The sequence below is a fragment of the Rhinopithecus bieti genome, unplaced genomic scaffold (genome assembly GCF_001698545.2).
Source record: "Rhinopithecus bieti isolate Rb0 unplaced genomic scaffold, ASM169854v2 scaffold_5273, whole genome shotgun sequence".
Classification (NCBI taxonomy): Eukaryota; Metazoa; Chordata; class Mammalia; order Primates; family Cercopithecidae; genus Rhinopithecus; species Rhinopithecus bieti.
Window position 1 is genome coordinate 1,464,287 of NW_016805057.1, and position 13,795 is coordinate 1,478,081.

General features: G+C 45.7%; 1 protein-coding gene and 1 non-coding gene across 2 annotated transcripts; both read left to right on the plus strand.

Moving 5' to 3' along the window:
- The first annotated feature begins 1,089 nt into the window (after positions 1 to 1,089).
- TRNAE-UUC (transfer RNA glutamic acid (anticodon UUC)) lies at positions 1,090 to 1,161 on the plus strand. Its single transcript has one exon. It is a non-coding gene; the product is annotated as a tRNA-Glu (tRNA).
- A 4,167-nt stretch (positions 1,162 to 5,328) lies between these two features.
- LOC108528963 (ATP-dependent 6-phosphofructokinase, muscle type) lies at positions 5,329 to 8,143 on the plus strand. Its single transcript, XM_017870986.1, has one exon. The coding sequence runs from the start codon at positions 5,393 to 5,395 to the stop codon at positions 7,733 to 7,735; it is 2,343 nt and encodes a 780-aa protein (XP_017726475.1). The 5' UTR covers positions 5,329 to 5,392; the 3' UTR covers positions 7,736 to 8,143.
- The last annotated feature ends 5,652 nt before the right edge of the window (positions 8,144 to 13,795 follow it).

The following is a 13,795-nucleotide window of genomic DNA, read 5'->3' on the forward strand; positions in this document are numbered from 1 at the left end:
TTTCCGGTTTGTTCCCGCCCCTCCTCTGTTGAGGATGAATGTCACAGATGAACCTTACCCTCAGAGGGAGAAGGAGGACCTTCTAAGTCTCTGGGCAGTTGGGGGAGTGAGGAGTGATCTTAGCTTTTAAATGGGCTTCAAAGTATCCTCTGCTAGTTGAACTCTTTGAAACTTCCACAATTTGTCCCCAGACTTCCATTAACACTGTTTCTGCTAATAAACACAACTTATCTGTAGCTTAAGCCACTGAGGATACCACAGCCACAGCTGCCCTCCGCCGGCTATCCCCAATGGCTGACTCTTTGCATTTCCCTAACTCAAACAGTAGACTGCTAAGGCATCAACCGCTCCCTTGAAATGCTTCAAATCGAAAAGGGCCTTGGAAACCACTAGGAGTTTCCATCTACCATGAACGCCTGCAGTAAGAGACTTTCTCCACTTTTCTAAGCTACATTTACAGACCGCCACTGGCTGCTTTCGGTGACACAAATCCTGGCTTTAGCCGTTGGGTCATCAGAACCTGGAATGTTCCAGGCTTCCGGGCAGTCCTCGTTCCTGTTTTTTCAGAGGAAAAAGATCCACTTTCAGGGACGGGGTGGTGCCTGTGGCCAGCCTGGACCAGCGCTGAGGGGAGGGACAGATTCAGGCAAAGCATTGCGCGTCTGTGGGACACACCCTGTCGGGGGAAACCGGCCAGTGCAGCGTGGCCTCCACTGCGCGGTGTTACGACGCCCCGCGGTCCTCACTTCTTCACCAGCCTCTAACGTTCAAACCCCAGTTCTTTCGGACTTTGCAGGAGCTCTTGTGAGGAATTGTGAACAATGACTCATCCAATCTAGTGTCTACATTGGTGTCGACATGGTAACTAGTACCAGGAGACTGGATGAGATCACCAAAGACGCGAGTACAGATTGAAGAAAGATTCCAAGGCCCCTGCAAGGAGAGAATACGAACCTGAACAGTTTAAACGGCTGCAGACTCCGCGCAGGCGCGGGAGGAGGTTTGACGCCTACGGACGAACGTGATGGAGCGGGCGGAAGCCGACCCAGAAGACTTAATTTGTCTAGGTTTGGCGGGTTTCTTGTCGTCTCCCACATGGTCTAGCGGTTAGGATTCCTGGTTTTCACCCAGGCGGCCCGGGTTCGACTCCCGGTGTGGGAACGCTAGCGTTTTAGAACGTGCGTTTAGTCAATTTAGATTCTCACTATCGCGGAGAAGGCAAGTTTTTAGCCAAAACTATAATTCCATTTCAAAGCACGCGAGACGCATCGGGGCTGAAAGGAACCAAGGACCGACCCCTGGTGCGGGTGTGAGGGTCAAGCCTCCTCAGACCCCAGCCACCTGCAGCAGGTGGCGGAAGGGACATAGCTGACAACAGCTTGAAGTCAGTTTTTGAAATGAGAGATTAGGGCTGAGGTGAAGGAAAGCGGGGGAACCAAGCGGTCGCATGCGGAAATACACCCGCTGTTTTTTCTCCAGTATTTTCTCCTTGTACTGTGGAGATGAGCAAATGACCAAAAGAGTGCTCTTTTTTGAAAGAAAAAGGAAAGATGCAATTTTAGAACATTATAGGGTTTTTTTGTTGTTGTTGTTAGAGAGGAGGATGCCGGGAGAGGGAGGGAGGCATTACAGGGCTTTTAAGTTACCTAAAGTCATTCTAGGACAGCAAGATTTCTAGAAAATACATATTATTAAAGACAGGGTAGTTCAATGAACAATCTATTGTGTTTGGGATGCAGAGAGCTAACTAAACCAGTTTGGAAGGTGGGAAAGAAAATTAGGTTATAACAAATACTGAGGCTCCAGTCGATGGCAAAACACAAAACAAAACAAAACAAAACCAACACATTTTCCTCTTAATACATTTATTTGACACATTGTGTTTTAAAAAAAACTTTAAGAATTTGTGATATGCTAGATTAGAATTAGAAGTGTTAGTATTGACGTGTGACAGTTTCCAATTGTCATGCAAATAAATGCATCCCTTTGTTATTAGATGAGATGTTATTACCTAAAATGAAGACTATATTTAACGACTAAAATAAAGACTAAAACCTTTTTTTTAAGAAGGAGTCTTGCTCTGTCGCCCAGGCTGGAGTGCAGTGGCGCGATCCTGGCTCACTGCAAGCTCCGCCTCCCGGGTTCACGTCATTCTCCTGCCTCAGCCTCCGGAGTAGCTGGGACTACAGGCGCCCACTACCAAGTCCGGCTAATTTTTTGAATTTTTTAGTAGAGACGGGATTTCACCGTGTTAGCCAGGATGGTCTCGATCTCCTGACCTCGTGATCCGCCCGCCTGGCCTCCCAAAGTGCTGGGATTACAGGCGTGAGCCACTGCACCCGGCCCACTATAATCTTATCTAATAATAAAATTATTTTTATTTTTATTATTTATTTAGGCTTCCAAAAGTGCTGGGATTGCAGGCGTGAGCCACCACACCTGGCCTATTTTTATTTTTTGATTATTATTTTAGATTATTTTACTCAGATGATATTACAGAGTGCTTAATCAGGGATTAAGTTTTTCTTAGGGTTTAGGTAAACAAGAAGGGGTTAGGCAGCTCTCACAGCTCCTGAGTCTAAGGGGCAAGGCCAGGGAGGGTAGCTGATGCCGGGGGCTGCCAGGCAGAAGCTGTGTGTTTGTTTTAAACTTGTTTTCAGGCCAGGCGCCGGGACTCATGGCTATAATCCCAACACTTTGTGAGGCCGAGGTGGCAGTATCGTTTGAGCGGGAATTGGAGACCAAGACCAGCCTGCACAGCGTAAGGAGACACAGTCTCAAAAAAAAAAAAAAAATAGTAATAATTAGCCGGGCAGTGGTGCCTGCCTGTAGTCCCAGTTGCTCAGGAGGCTGAGGTGGGAGGATCTCTTGAGCCCAGGAGTTCGAGGCTGCAGTGAGCTATGATTGCTGCTGCACTCCATTCTGGGCTAGTGAGATCCTGTCTCCAAAAAGCAAGACAAAACTGCTTTCAGATGGCAGGTGAATTCCATTTATATGAAGGCTGTCACGTCTACTCATCCTGTTAATCATTCATTTTCATAAAATAGAGTTTTGACCTCATGGATTTGACAGAAGCTTTCTTGAGATGCCTGTAATATTTAGTGGACTCAGAGCTTAGTAGATATTTCTGAAGACAGGTACTTAATGATATGAAAAGGTTTAACTTTGTGGGGAGATGGTTACTTAAGTTATATTTGGCATTTTTATAGCTTTGTATTTTTGTAAAATCTTTTGCCATAACTTCCATTCATCATCCTCATAGTCAGTCTTTAGATTCATAGACTATTTAAGCTGGAAAGCCCCTTAGCAGTCGTTTAACTGAGACCCTCATTTTACCCGTGAAACATCTATTCTGAGATTTTATTTCTTTGATTCCCTAGTATTGGACTTTAGATTGTATCCACAAAAGATTGAATTCCTGCATGGTGCTCTAGCCAGACACTACTCCCTCCAAATCCGGGCTTCAAGGAGGGGGGCTTAGGGGGATTGAGTGCAGAGAAGATTCATTTAATTTTTTTTTTTTTTTTTTTTTTTTTGAGACAAAGTGTCGCTCTGTCGCCCAGACTGGAGTGCAGTGGCGTGATCTCAGCTCACTGCAGTCTCTGCCTCCTGGGTTTGAGTGATTCTCAGGTCTCAGCCTCCTGAGCAGCTGGGATTTTAGGTGTGCACCACCGCGCCCGGCTAATTTTTATGTTTTTAATAGAGATGGGATTTCACCATGTTGGCCAGGCTGATCTTGAAATCCTGACCTCAAGTGATCTGCCTGCCTCAGCCTCCCAAAGTGCTGGGGTTACAGGCGTGAGCCACCGTGCCTGGCCAAAAAAATATTCTCTTGTATTTTTGTCAGGATTCACAGTATAGCTGCATAAACACAGTAGTAATTTTTCTACTTGAAGTTTTTTTTTAAAAAAAGTTCATCATATATAGTCATTTCTAGAAAGTGATGAGCTTAACCTGTTTGGGGTATTTGAACTAACCATGTGTTCCTGTATGCTTTCCTTTTTGCATATAGTCATCAACTCAGGGATTCCGCATGAAAATTGCCTTGTGCCTCTCAACAAATGTGTTTATAGTCATGCAGATTCATATATATGTTACCTCAGAGTATATCTGATGCTGCATGCAAAAATATCCTAAATAATTACAACATTAACACTTCATATATTAATATGAAAGCAAATATGAATTTTAACTCACCCACACTGTAAAGCTGAATAACTTGGAAAAACACTGACTACTTGGAAAATCACTGGAACAAATAATCAAAAAATCAATTTGCAAACTTCTAGAAGACCACAGGGCACTGGGTAATCATCCCACATTACTTTGTGAAAAACAAAGCTTATCCGATGAATCTAATTTCCTTTTGTCACAGAGTGACAGCCACGGTAGATGGGGGAGCAGTCAACATAATCTATCCTGATTTAAGAAAGCTTGGGATTTTGCACCTTGTTGTGTACTCATTAAGAAAATGTAGGTAAGGCCAGCACAGTGGCTCATGTCTGTAATCCTAGCACTTTGGGAGGCTGAGGTGGGCAGATAGCTTGAGCTCAAGAGTTCCAGGCCAGCTTGGGCAACAAAGTGAGACACCCTCCCAACTCCTACACCGTCTTCTCCCCCTCCCTGCCGCCTGTCTCTACAAAAAACACAAATCTCTTCCTCCCGCCCCTTGTCTCTACGAAAAACACAAAATATAGCTGGGTGTGGTGGTGCACACCTGTAGTCCCAGCTACTCAGGAGGCTGAGATGGGAGAATGGCTTCAGCCTGGAAGGCAGAGGTTGTAGTGAGCCAAAATCGCACTGCTGCACTCCAGCCTGGGTGACACAGCCAGACTCTGTTTCAAAAAAAAAAAAAGAAAGAAAGAAAAAGAAAGAAAGAAAGAAAGAAAGGAAGGAAGGAAGGAAGGAAGGAAGGAAGGAAGGAAGGAAGGAAGGAAGGAAGGAAGGAAGAAAAGGAAAGAAAGGAAAGAAAGAAAAGAAAGAAAAGAAAGAAAAGAAGAAAGAAGGAAGGAAGGAAGGAAGGAAAGAAAGAAAGAAAAGAAAATGTAGGTAAGACTATTCCTGTTCGATAGGGATACACTCAGACTGAAGTTGGGGGCTCAGCTTTATGCAAATAGGCAACTTAAACACAGTATGTGCAAAAGTGACCCCTTTCTCCTTCCCAAGTCCTTTTCTACTTGAATTACTTATTTTTTAAAGTACAATCCAGATTCTTCTTGTTTGAGTTACTTAATCTCTCTGTTCCTCAGTTGCCTAGAATCTAACATGGGGATAAGAATGGGACCTACTTCATAGGGTTGTGGAGATTAAATGACATAATGCGGCCCCCTTTCCCAAGGACAATCTGCAAGAAAGCAGCGGCGGAGGAGAGCTAAGACTAAAAGAGTGGATCATGACCCATGAAGAGCACCATGCAGCCAAAACCCTGGGGATTGGCAAAGCCATCGCCGTCTTAACCTCTGGTGGAGATGCCCAAGGTATGAATGCTGCTGTCAGGGCTGTGGTTCGAGTTGGTATCTTCACCGGTGCCCGTGTCTTCTTTGTCCATGAGGGTTATCAAGGCCTGGTGGATGGTGGAGATAACATCAAGGAAGCCACCTGGGAGAGCGTTTCGATGATGCTTCAGCTGGGAGGCACGGTGATTGGAAGTGCCCGGTGCAAGGACTTTCGGGAACGAGAAGGACGACTCCGAGCTGCCTACAACCTGGTGAAGCGTGGGATCACCAATCTCTGTGTCATTGGGGGTGATGGCAGCCTCACTGGGGCTGACACCTTCCGTTCTGAGTGGAGTGACTTGTTGGGTGACCTCCAGAAAGCAGGTAAGATCACAGATGAGGAGGCTACGAAGTCCAGCTACCTGAACATTGTGGGCCTGGTTGGGTCAATTGACAATGACTTCTGTGGCACCGATATGACCATTGGCACTGACTCTGCCCTGCACCGGATCATGGAAATTGTAGATGCCATCACTACCACTGCCCAGAGCCACCAGAGGACATTTGTGTTAGAAGTGATGGGCCGCCACTGTGGATACCTGGCCCTTGTCACCTCTCTGTCCTGTGGGGCCGACTGGGTTTTTATTCCTGAATGTCCACCAGATGACGACTGGGAGGAGCACCTTTGTCGCCGACTCAGCGAGACAAGGAATCGTGGTTCTCGTCTCAACATCATCATTGTGGCTGAGGGTGCAATTGACAAGAATGGAAAACCAATCACCTCAGAAGACATCAAGAATCTGGTGGTAAAGCGTCTGGGATATGACACCCGGGTTACTGTCTTGGGGCATGTGCAGAGGGGTGGGACACCATCGGCCTTTGACAGAATTCTGGGCAGCAGAATGGGTGTGGAAGCAGTGATGGCACTTTTGGAGGGGACCCCAGATACCCCAGCCTGTGTAGTAAGCCTCTCTGGTAACCAGGCTGTGCGCCTGCCCCTCATGGAATGTGTCCAGGTGACCAAAGATGTGACCAAGGCCATGGGTGAGAAGAAATTTGATGAAGCCCTGAAGCTGAGAGGCCGGAGCTTCATGAACAACTGGGAGGTATACAAGCTTCTAGCTCATGTCAGACCCCCGGTATCTAAGAGTGGTTCGCACACAGTGGCTGTGATGAATGTGGGGGCTCCGGCTGCAGGCATGAATGCTGCTGTTCGCTCCACTGTGAGGATTGGACTCATCCAGGGCAACCGAGTGCTCGTTGTCCATGATGGTTTCGAGGGCCTGGCCAAGGGGCAGATAGAGGAAGCTGGCTGGAGCTATGTTGGGGGCTGGACTGGCCAAGGTGGCTCTAAACTTGGGACTAAAAGGACTCTACCCAAGAAGAGCTTTGAACAGATCAGTGCCAATATAACTAAGTTTAACATTCAGGGCCTTGTCATCATTGGGGGCTTTGAGGCTTACACAGGTGGCCTGGAACTGATGGAGGGCAGGAAGCAGTTTGATGAGCTCTGCATCCCATTTGTGGTCATTCCTGCTACAGTCTCCAACAACGTCCCTGGCTCAGACTTCAGCGTTGGGGCTGACACAGCACTCAATACTATCTGCACGACCTGTGACCGCATCAAGCAGTCAGCAGCTGGCACCAAGCGTCGGGTGTTTATCATTGAGACTATGGGTGGCTACTGTGGCTACCTGGCCACCATGGCTGGACTGGCAGCTGGGGCCGATGCTGCCTACATTTTTGAGGAGCCCTTCACCATTCGAGATCTGCAGGCAAATGTTGAACATCTGGTGCAAAAGATGAAAACAACTGTGAAAAGGGGCTTGGTGTTAAGGAATGAAAAGTGCAATGAGAACTATACCACTGACTTCATTTTCAACCTGTACTCTGAGGAGGGGAAGGGCATCTTCGACAGCAGGAAGAATGTGCTTGGTCACATGCAGCAGGGTGGGAGCCCAACCCCATTTGATAGGAATTTTGCCACTAAGATGGGTGCCAAGGCTATGAACTGGATGTCTGGGAAAATCAAAGAGAGTTACCGTAATGGGCGGATCTTCGCCAATACTCCAGACTCGGGCTGTGTTCTGGGGATGCGTAAGAGGGCTCTGCTCTTCCAACCAGTGACTGAGCTGCAGGACCAGACAGATTTTGAGCATCGAATCCCCAAGGAACAGTGGTGGCTGAAACTGAGGCCCATCCTCAAAATCCTAGCCAAGTATGAGATTGACTTGGACACTTCAGACCATGCCCACCTGGAGCACATCACCCGGAAGCGGTCTGGGGAAGCTGCTGTTTAAACCTCTCTGGAGTGAGGGGAACAGATTATCTGATCATGGTCAGCTCACCCCCTGATAAGTCCACATCTCAGTGTTTTAGCTGTTTTTTTCATTAGGTTTCCTTTTATTCTGTACCTTGCAGCCATGATCAGTCCTGGCCAGGAGCTGGAGGAGGGGGCAGTGGGTGGGAGCTCCTTTTAGGTAGAATTTAACATGACTTCTGCCCCAGCTTTATCTGTCACACAAGGCTGGGCACCTCTAGTGCTACTGCTAGATATCACTTGCTCAGTTAGAATTTTCCTAAAAATAAGCTTTATTTATTTCTTTGTGATAACAAAGAGTCTTGGTTCCTCTACTACTTTTACTACAGTGACAAATTGTAACTACACTAATAAATGCCAACTGGTCACTGTGAAAAAAAAAAAAAAATGACATAATGCGCATAAAAGGCTCAGCCCAGTTGAAGGCCATCACCATCATCATCATCATTGTCATCATCGGCATGTTTAGTCCCTCTTTCTCCTCCACTCTCACCATATCTAATTAAAGCTTATTTTATTTTACTATTTATTTATTTTATTATTTTACTAAATCTTATGTCTACCTCTTCAGTGGTGCTCACATATATTCTTATCTACTTCCCTAGCCACTCTGCTGGTTTAAATCGTCTGGTTCTCTGGACTATTGTGATAGTCACCACACTGGTTTCCCTGACCCCATCTTGCCCATCTTCTCTATCTTGCATTCTCCTGTCCGTTACAGTGCAGAGCTGAGCATGCTGCTTCCCTGCCCTAAACCTGAAGAGTTTGTCTTGCTGAGTGCCCCCAATCTGCCTTTGCAGCCTAATTCCTACCTCTTCCCTCCATGTATCCTAGATTCCTGTTAATTTCACACTGTTTCCTGTATCTGGCCTTTACTCAATTTCTCTTCTACTTGAGATGCTCTTATGCCCTTTCTCTAAATATCTACATCTTATCCATACTTTAAGGCTCAACTTGAACATCACATGGTTCCTATAGCTTCCCTTACCTCTCCTGAGGATGCTGGTTGCTTCTGATTCCCGTGGCATCTTGTATACTTCTCTTCCTATACTTATTCCTTTCTGAAGTTAGGTCCTAGCTTAGGCGTCATTTCTGTCCTGACTGTGGATGAGATGCTTTCTCTGCACGTTTCCCTCTCATTGCGTTTACCACACTTGTTGTGGCCCTGCTAGATTGTACTCTCCAAGGCCAGTGCCGTGCACACAGTAAACACTTAATAAGCATAGTTGAAGGATGTGTGAGCAGGACAAGGACTTTAATGATTGGAGTACGTTAAGTTTCAAGTTACGGAAAGCCTTTGGAACTCCACTAGGGGAGGATCGTTGGCTAATGTAACCAAACTGTGGGAAGTAGAATGGGATGGCTGGCCGTGGGGACAACCAGAATCAGTGTTTCCTCTCTGTGTCTCTCTGTGTGTCAGATTTATTTTTAGCTATCATGGACCAACTTCTTCCACATGGCAAGAGATCTGGGCACCCTGGCTCAGTACTCATTCATTCCTCCCAGCTTCCCCACCCAAGAAGGAAGGTCTTTCTTAGTTTTTGTTGGAAAGTGCTGGGGGAATGTGACCTCACCTAGGCCCTGGGCCCTGCCTGGGGTTGATGAACGTGGGGTATTTTGATTGGCAGCTATCATTAGAACCACAAGGTAGAGAGGAAGGAGGAACTCATATCAAAGTTAAGCCAGAAAAATTAAATAATGGTGGTTTAACATAAAGAGTGGTGATTTAACATATTTACAAGGTTGTACAACCTTGTGAATATACTAAAAATCCCTGAATTGTAAAAGACTGAATTGTATGGAATCTGAATTATATCTCAATTAAGAGAAAACTAAGCCAGAGATGAAATCTTGCTGGCAAAAATAAGCATTTCTATATTCTTTATATTTGGGCTATTCATGTATTCAGCAAACATTTATAGTGTGTCTAGTATGTGCTGGCAGTTATCTAGATTTATGTTGTGTGGGAAATAGCACACACACAAACACACAAAAAGGGTAAGAAGGTTGGATTTCATTCTAAATGTGATGGGAAAGCTCTGGAGGTTTAGGTGTGGAGAGAGGTCCACCCCCTGGATGAGACTCCCTGGACTCTAGGGCCTTCTGGCTGGTGCTTTGCTGTGGTCAGCACAAACCACACCTTGGAAGGAAGATGAGACTGTTTTAAGAGGTCTCTTGAGATGGATTCCAGAACCCTCATTTTCAGAATTTGGCAAACTTGTCCAAAAATAAAGTTTTCCTTGTGGACTAACCCAGATCACATTATGCTTTGCTTTAAGGCTATTTGCCCAGAGTTAGCAAAACTGCAAAATTTGAGGGCACTGTTTCAAGACTGCCCTCACTTCTAACACCAACTGCAAGTTTGGGGGGGTTCCCAATACCACCCTCAGGTTTGATGATGTTCTAGAGGGATTCCAATAACTCAGTGGAAGCTGCAATATTCACGGTTATGGTTTATTACAGGGAAAGGACAGAGACTGAAATCAGCCAAAGGAAGGGACAGAGTCTGGGAGGGTTCTAACTGCAAAACTTCTGTTGCCCTCTTTCCCTGTGGAGTGTGTGGACCCTCCTGATATTGATGTGTGACCAGATGCATGCAGTATTGACAACCATGGAAGCTCACCTGAACTTTGTTATCCAGAGTTTTTATTGGGGCTTTATTACGTATGCATGATTGACCGACTGTCCGTGTGATTGAACTCAGCCTCCAACTTGTCTAATACCATGTGACACAAAGCCCTCACTCTAAGGCACATGGGTGGTCTTTCTAGCATGACCGCCTCCCACCCTAAGACTACTGAGTATGGCCAGCCCCACCCCACAATCTGAAGTGATCAGCCCCTGCCCTAAACAGAGATACTCCTATGAAAAATGATAGGAGTATCCCAGAAGCTGAAGGCAAAGGCCAGACCTCTCTTTGGGCAAAGCCAAATTCTGTTTTTTTTTTTTGAAATGGGATCTCACTCTGTCACCCAGGCTGGAGTGCAGTGGCGTGATCTTGGCTTACTGCAACCTCTACCTCCTGGGTTCAAGCGATTCTCCTGCCTCAGCCTCCTGAGTAGCTAGGATTACGGGCATGCACCACCATACCTGGCTAATTTTTGTATTTTTAGTAGAGATGAAGCTTCACCATGTTGGCCAGGCTGGTCTTGAACTCCTGATCTCAGGTGATCTGCCCGTCTCCATCTCTCAAAGTGCTGGGATTATAGGTGTATGCCATGACGCCTGGCCTAGCACTCATTATTTCTTCCAGTTTTCTTTTCAATAGAGATGAAGAAGGAAGGATTGTCTACTGCCACAAACTGTTTGCAAAAAGATAGGTCAGTGTTCAGAGCAGCAGCTCAAGGGAAACCTGGAACATGCTGGCTCTGACCTGTGTCCATCTCTTCTTCAGACTTTCCACGGGGAAGTTCCCAAAAGAGGGGTGAGGAGGGGCTGGGAGGAGCAGCAAGTTTTATGGGAGGCCTGTCCTGTTTGCCCTGCATTTTAAAATGGAAACAATAGATCCTTGGGGTGGATCTGATGCTGGGGATTTCTGCCTCATCAAAACTGCAGGTTAGTTGGGGGGATGATGCCCACATTAGGATTTCCACTGGAAACTTCAAAGCTTGCAGAATTGGAATGGTGCTCTGTGCAGCAAAGGGGAGCCTGTCAGGACTTTGCCTGGGTGTTGCAGCACTTAACAGTGGACCTGGGGAGCTCACCTTGCTGTTGTCAGGGAAGCCCCCAGTGGGTTTTGGCTCTGTTGGCTGAACACCTGCAGCCCGTGCAGTTGCATCACCTTCCACCTGACTCTCTCATGCATAAGCTTAGCGAGTCTAAGCATTGACCTCACCATTTATTTCTTGCCCCTGGGTGCCTCTCCATCCAGTGCTGTTTTCCACTGTAAGCGCTCATACAGGGGGATTGTGTTCAATGTGTTCATTGAGTCTAAGGTAGGAACAGTAAACTTGACAGTTATCAGAAGTTGGAGTAATTTTCCATAACCTGTGCTCGTTAATGTCCTGATTGGGGTTAACTAATTCAGGGGAGGCGGAGAAAGAGCGAAACACTAAGAGAAGTGAAGGAGGAATAATCAGAATTTGGCAACAGCTTGGTGGTGGGGCGTGAAGGGATGATTTGTTGACAACTCCAAGATGATAAGCATCCCCAGAGAGACAGAGAAGTGGGGCAGAGAGAATGAGATTTGTCTCCTCTGACAAATTCGAGGCACTGCTGGGATATCTAAATGGAGCAACCTAAGAGGGCAGGAAACACAGGCTGGAACACCTTTGAAAGCAGACACCTCTGGGGGCAACTGTAATTTCCAGGCAAATAGAAGGCTTAGGGGTTTTCTAACTGAGCAGTGCCTGGCTGTTGCAATCACGGAGTGGTGGAGAAAGGAGGGAGACTGAGTGTGCGCACCAGCAGGTGAGAGAGGTTCTGTCGTGTATGTGGCCTGCAGTGACAGAGACAAGCTTTGGCATAGAATCCTCCAGACCTGCAGTGGCAGACATCTTGAGAGTAGCGAATGTGCACCACATGGCTCAAAGGACCTGCCTGCCCATCGCAGTCAGCGTAGATTTGATATTTATTGTGATCGTTTTCTGGCAGATGGAGTAAAGTGCTTTAAGGAAGATGTGACTTTTTCTAATGTGTGCAAAGTTACAGTATGAGCTAACAGGGGCTCTGGGGTGCTCGTTAGTTCATTTTTCACAAGTTTTGGTCAATAAAGCCTGCAAATTTTCCAGTCCCTTCTGATCTTGCTACATTATGTGAGGAATCAAAGAACCTGACTCCCCAAAGACCCTGTAATAATTTTCTAAGTGGGGTGCTTTAATGTTGGCACTTAGCATCTTGCAGGCTCTGTGTGTGACTGTGGGATACACTGGGAAGGTGACTTGGTACACATTTCATGGAAAGTTGCTTAGCATGTAATACATAGTAAGAGCCATACGTATGCCTTTCCTTTCACTTGGTAATTCTACTTCCAGAAATCTACATCTTTGATACATTAAGTATCAAAGAAGAGCAAAGATACAGATTATGAACAACAATATTTTTCCTTACAGCATCACTTGCAATGATGGCAGAGAAGGGACAAGATTCCAAGCCAGCTGTGCTGCACCACTTCCTCCCCTCCCCCAGGGCGAGGCAGGTGGTCCCTCTTCTCACCCTGAAACAAAACCTAGATGCCCTGGGCCTTGCACAGGAAATGCTATTTTGGTTATAGGCGACATTTTTTAGTAAACCAAAAGTGTCAACCATTCACAAAATGCTCTTCTCTACCATTTGAAGACTTTTAAGCACACAACCTAGATCCCGTTCATCTTTTTCCTCTGGGTAACTTCCCTCTTGTCAGAGTGCTCCTTTCCTTATTCTCTTGCAAATGAAAATTGAAGAGTTTTAAAAAATTTGTTATTTATTTATTTATTTATTTAAACTTAAATTCTTGTAAGGTGGAGTTTTGGTCTGCTATTTCTTAGCTGGGTGTGGAAGGCCCTGGAGAGATTTATCAGAATGAATTTCTATATCGAGAATTACAATAAATTGAGCTCTTATTTAAGGGTTAGCAGAAACAACTGGTACTTTCACAAGCTGGAAAGAGGCCAGTGGCAGATGTGACAAATACAATAATAAAAAGGGAAAATAAAATTCACTTCTTATGAGGCTCAGCAATAATAAAAACAGAATGAAAAGCTTGGATATTTAGAGACAGGTTCTGTCTCTCACATATATATGTATGTGTGTGTATAGTGTGTGTGTGTATATATATATAGGTTTCTTCTCCAGAGTGGTTGTCTCTCACATATATATGTGTGTATTCATATATGTGTATAAATAAATATATATATATATATAAAATCATTCTGCTTGTAAGCAAGTTAGACCCTAAGCGTTCATGAATGCCTAGTTTCCTGTTACTCTTGTCCTCATGTTGTGTCCCCCATAGAGCAAACAGACCTCCAAGAAAGGAAGATACGGTGAGTAAGACCACAGCTCTAGGCCAGGTGTGGTGGCTCACACCTGTAATCCCAGGACATTGGAAGGCCCGAGGCAG

Coding starts and splice junctions, on each gene's coding strand:
- LOC108528963 (XM_017870986.1), top strand. CDS start 5,393: ATGACCCATGAAGAGCACCATGCAGCCAAAACCCTGGGGATTGGCAAA.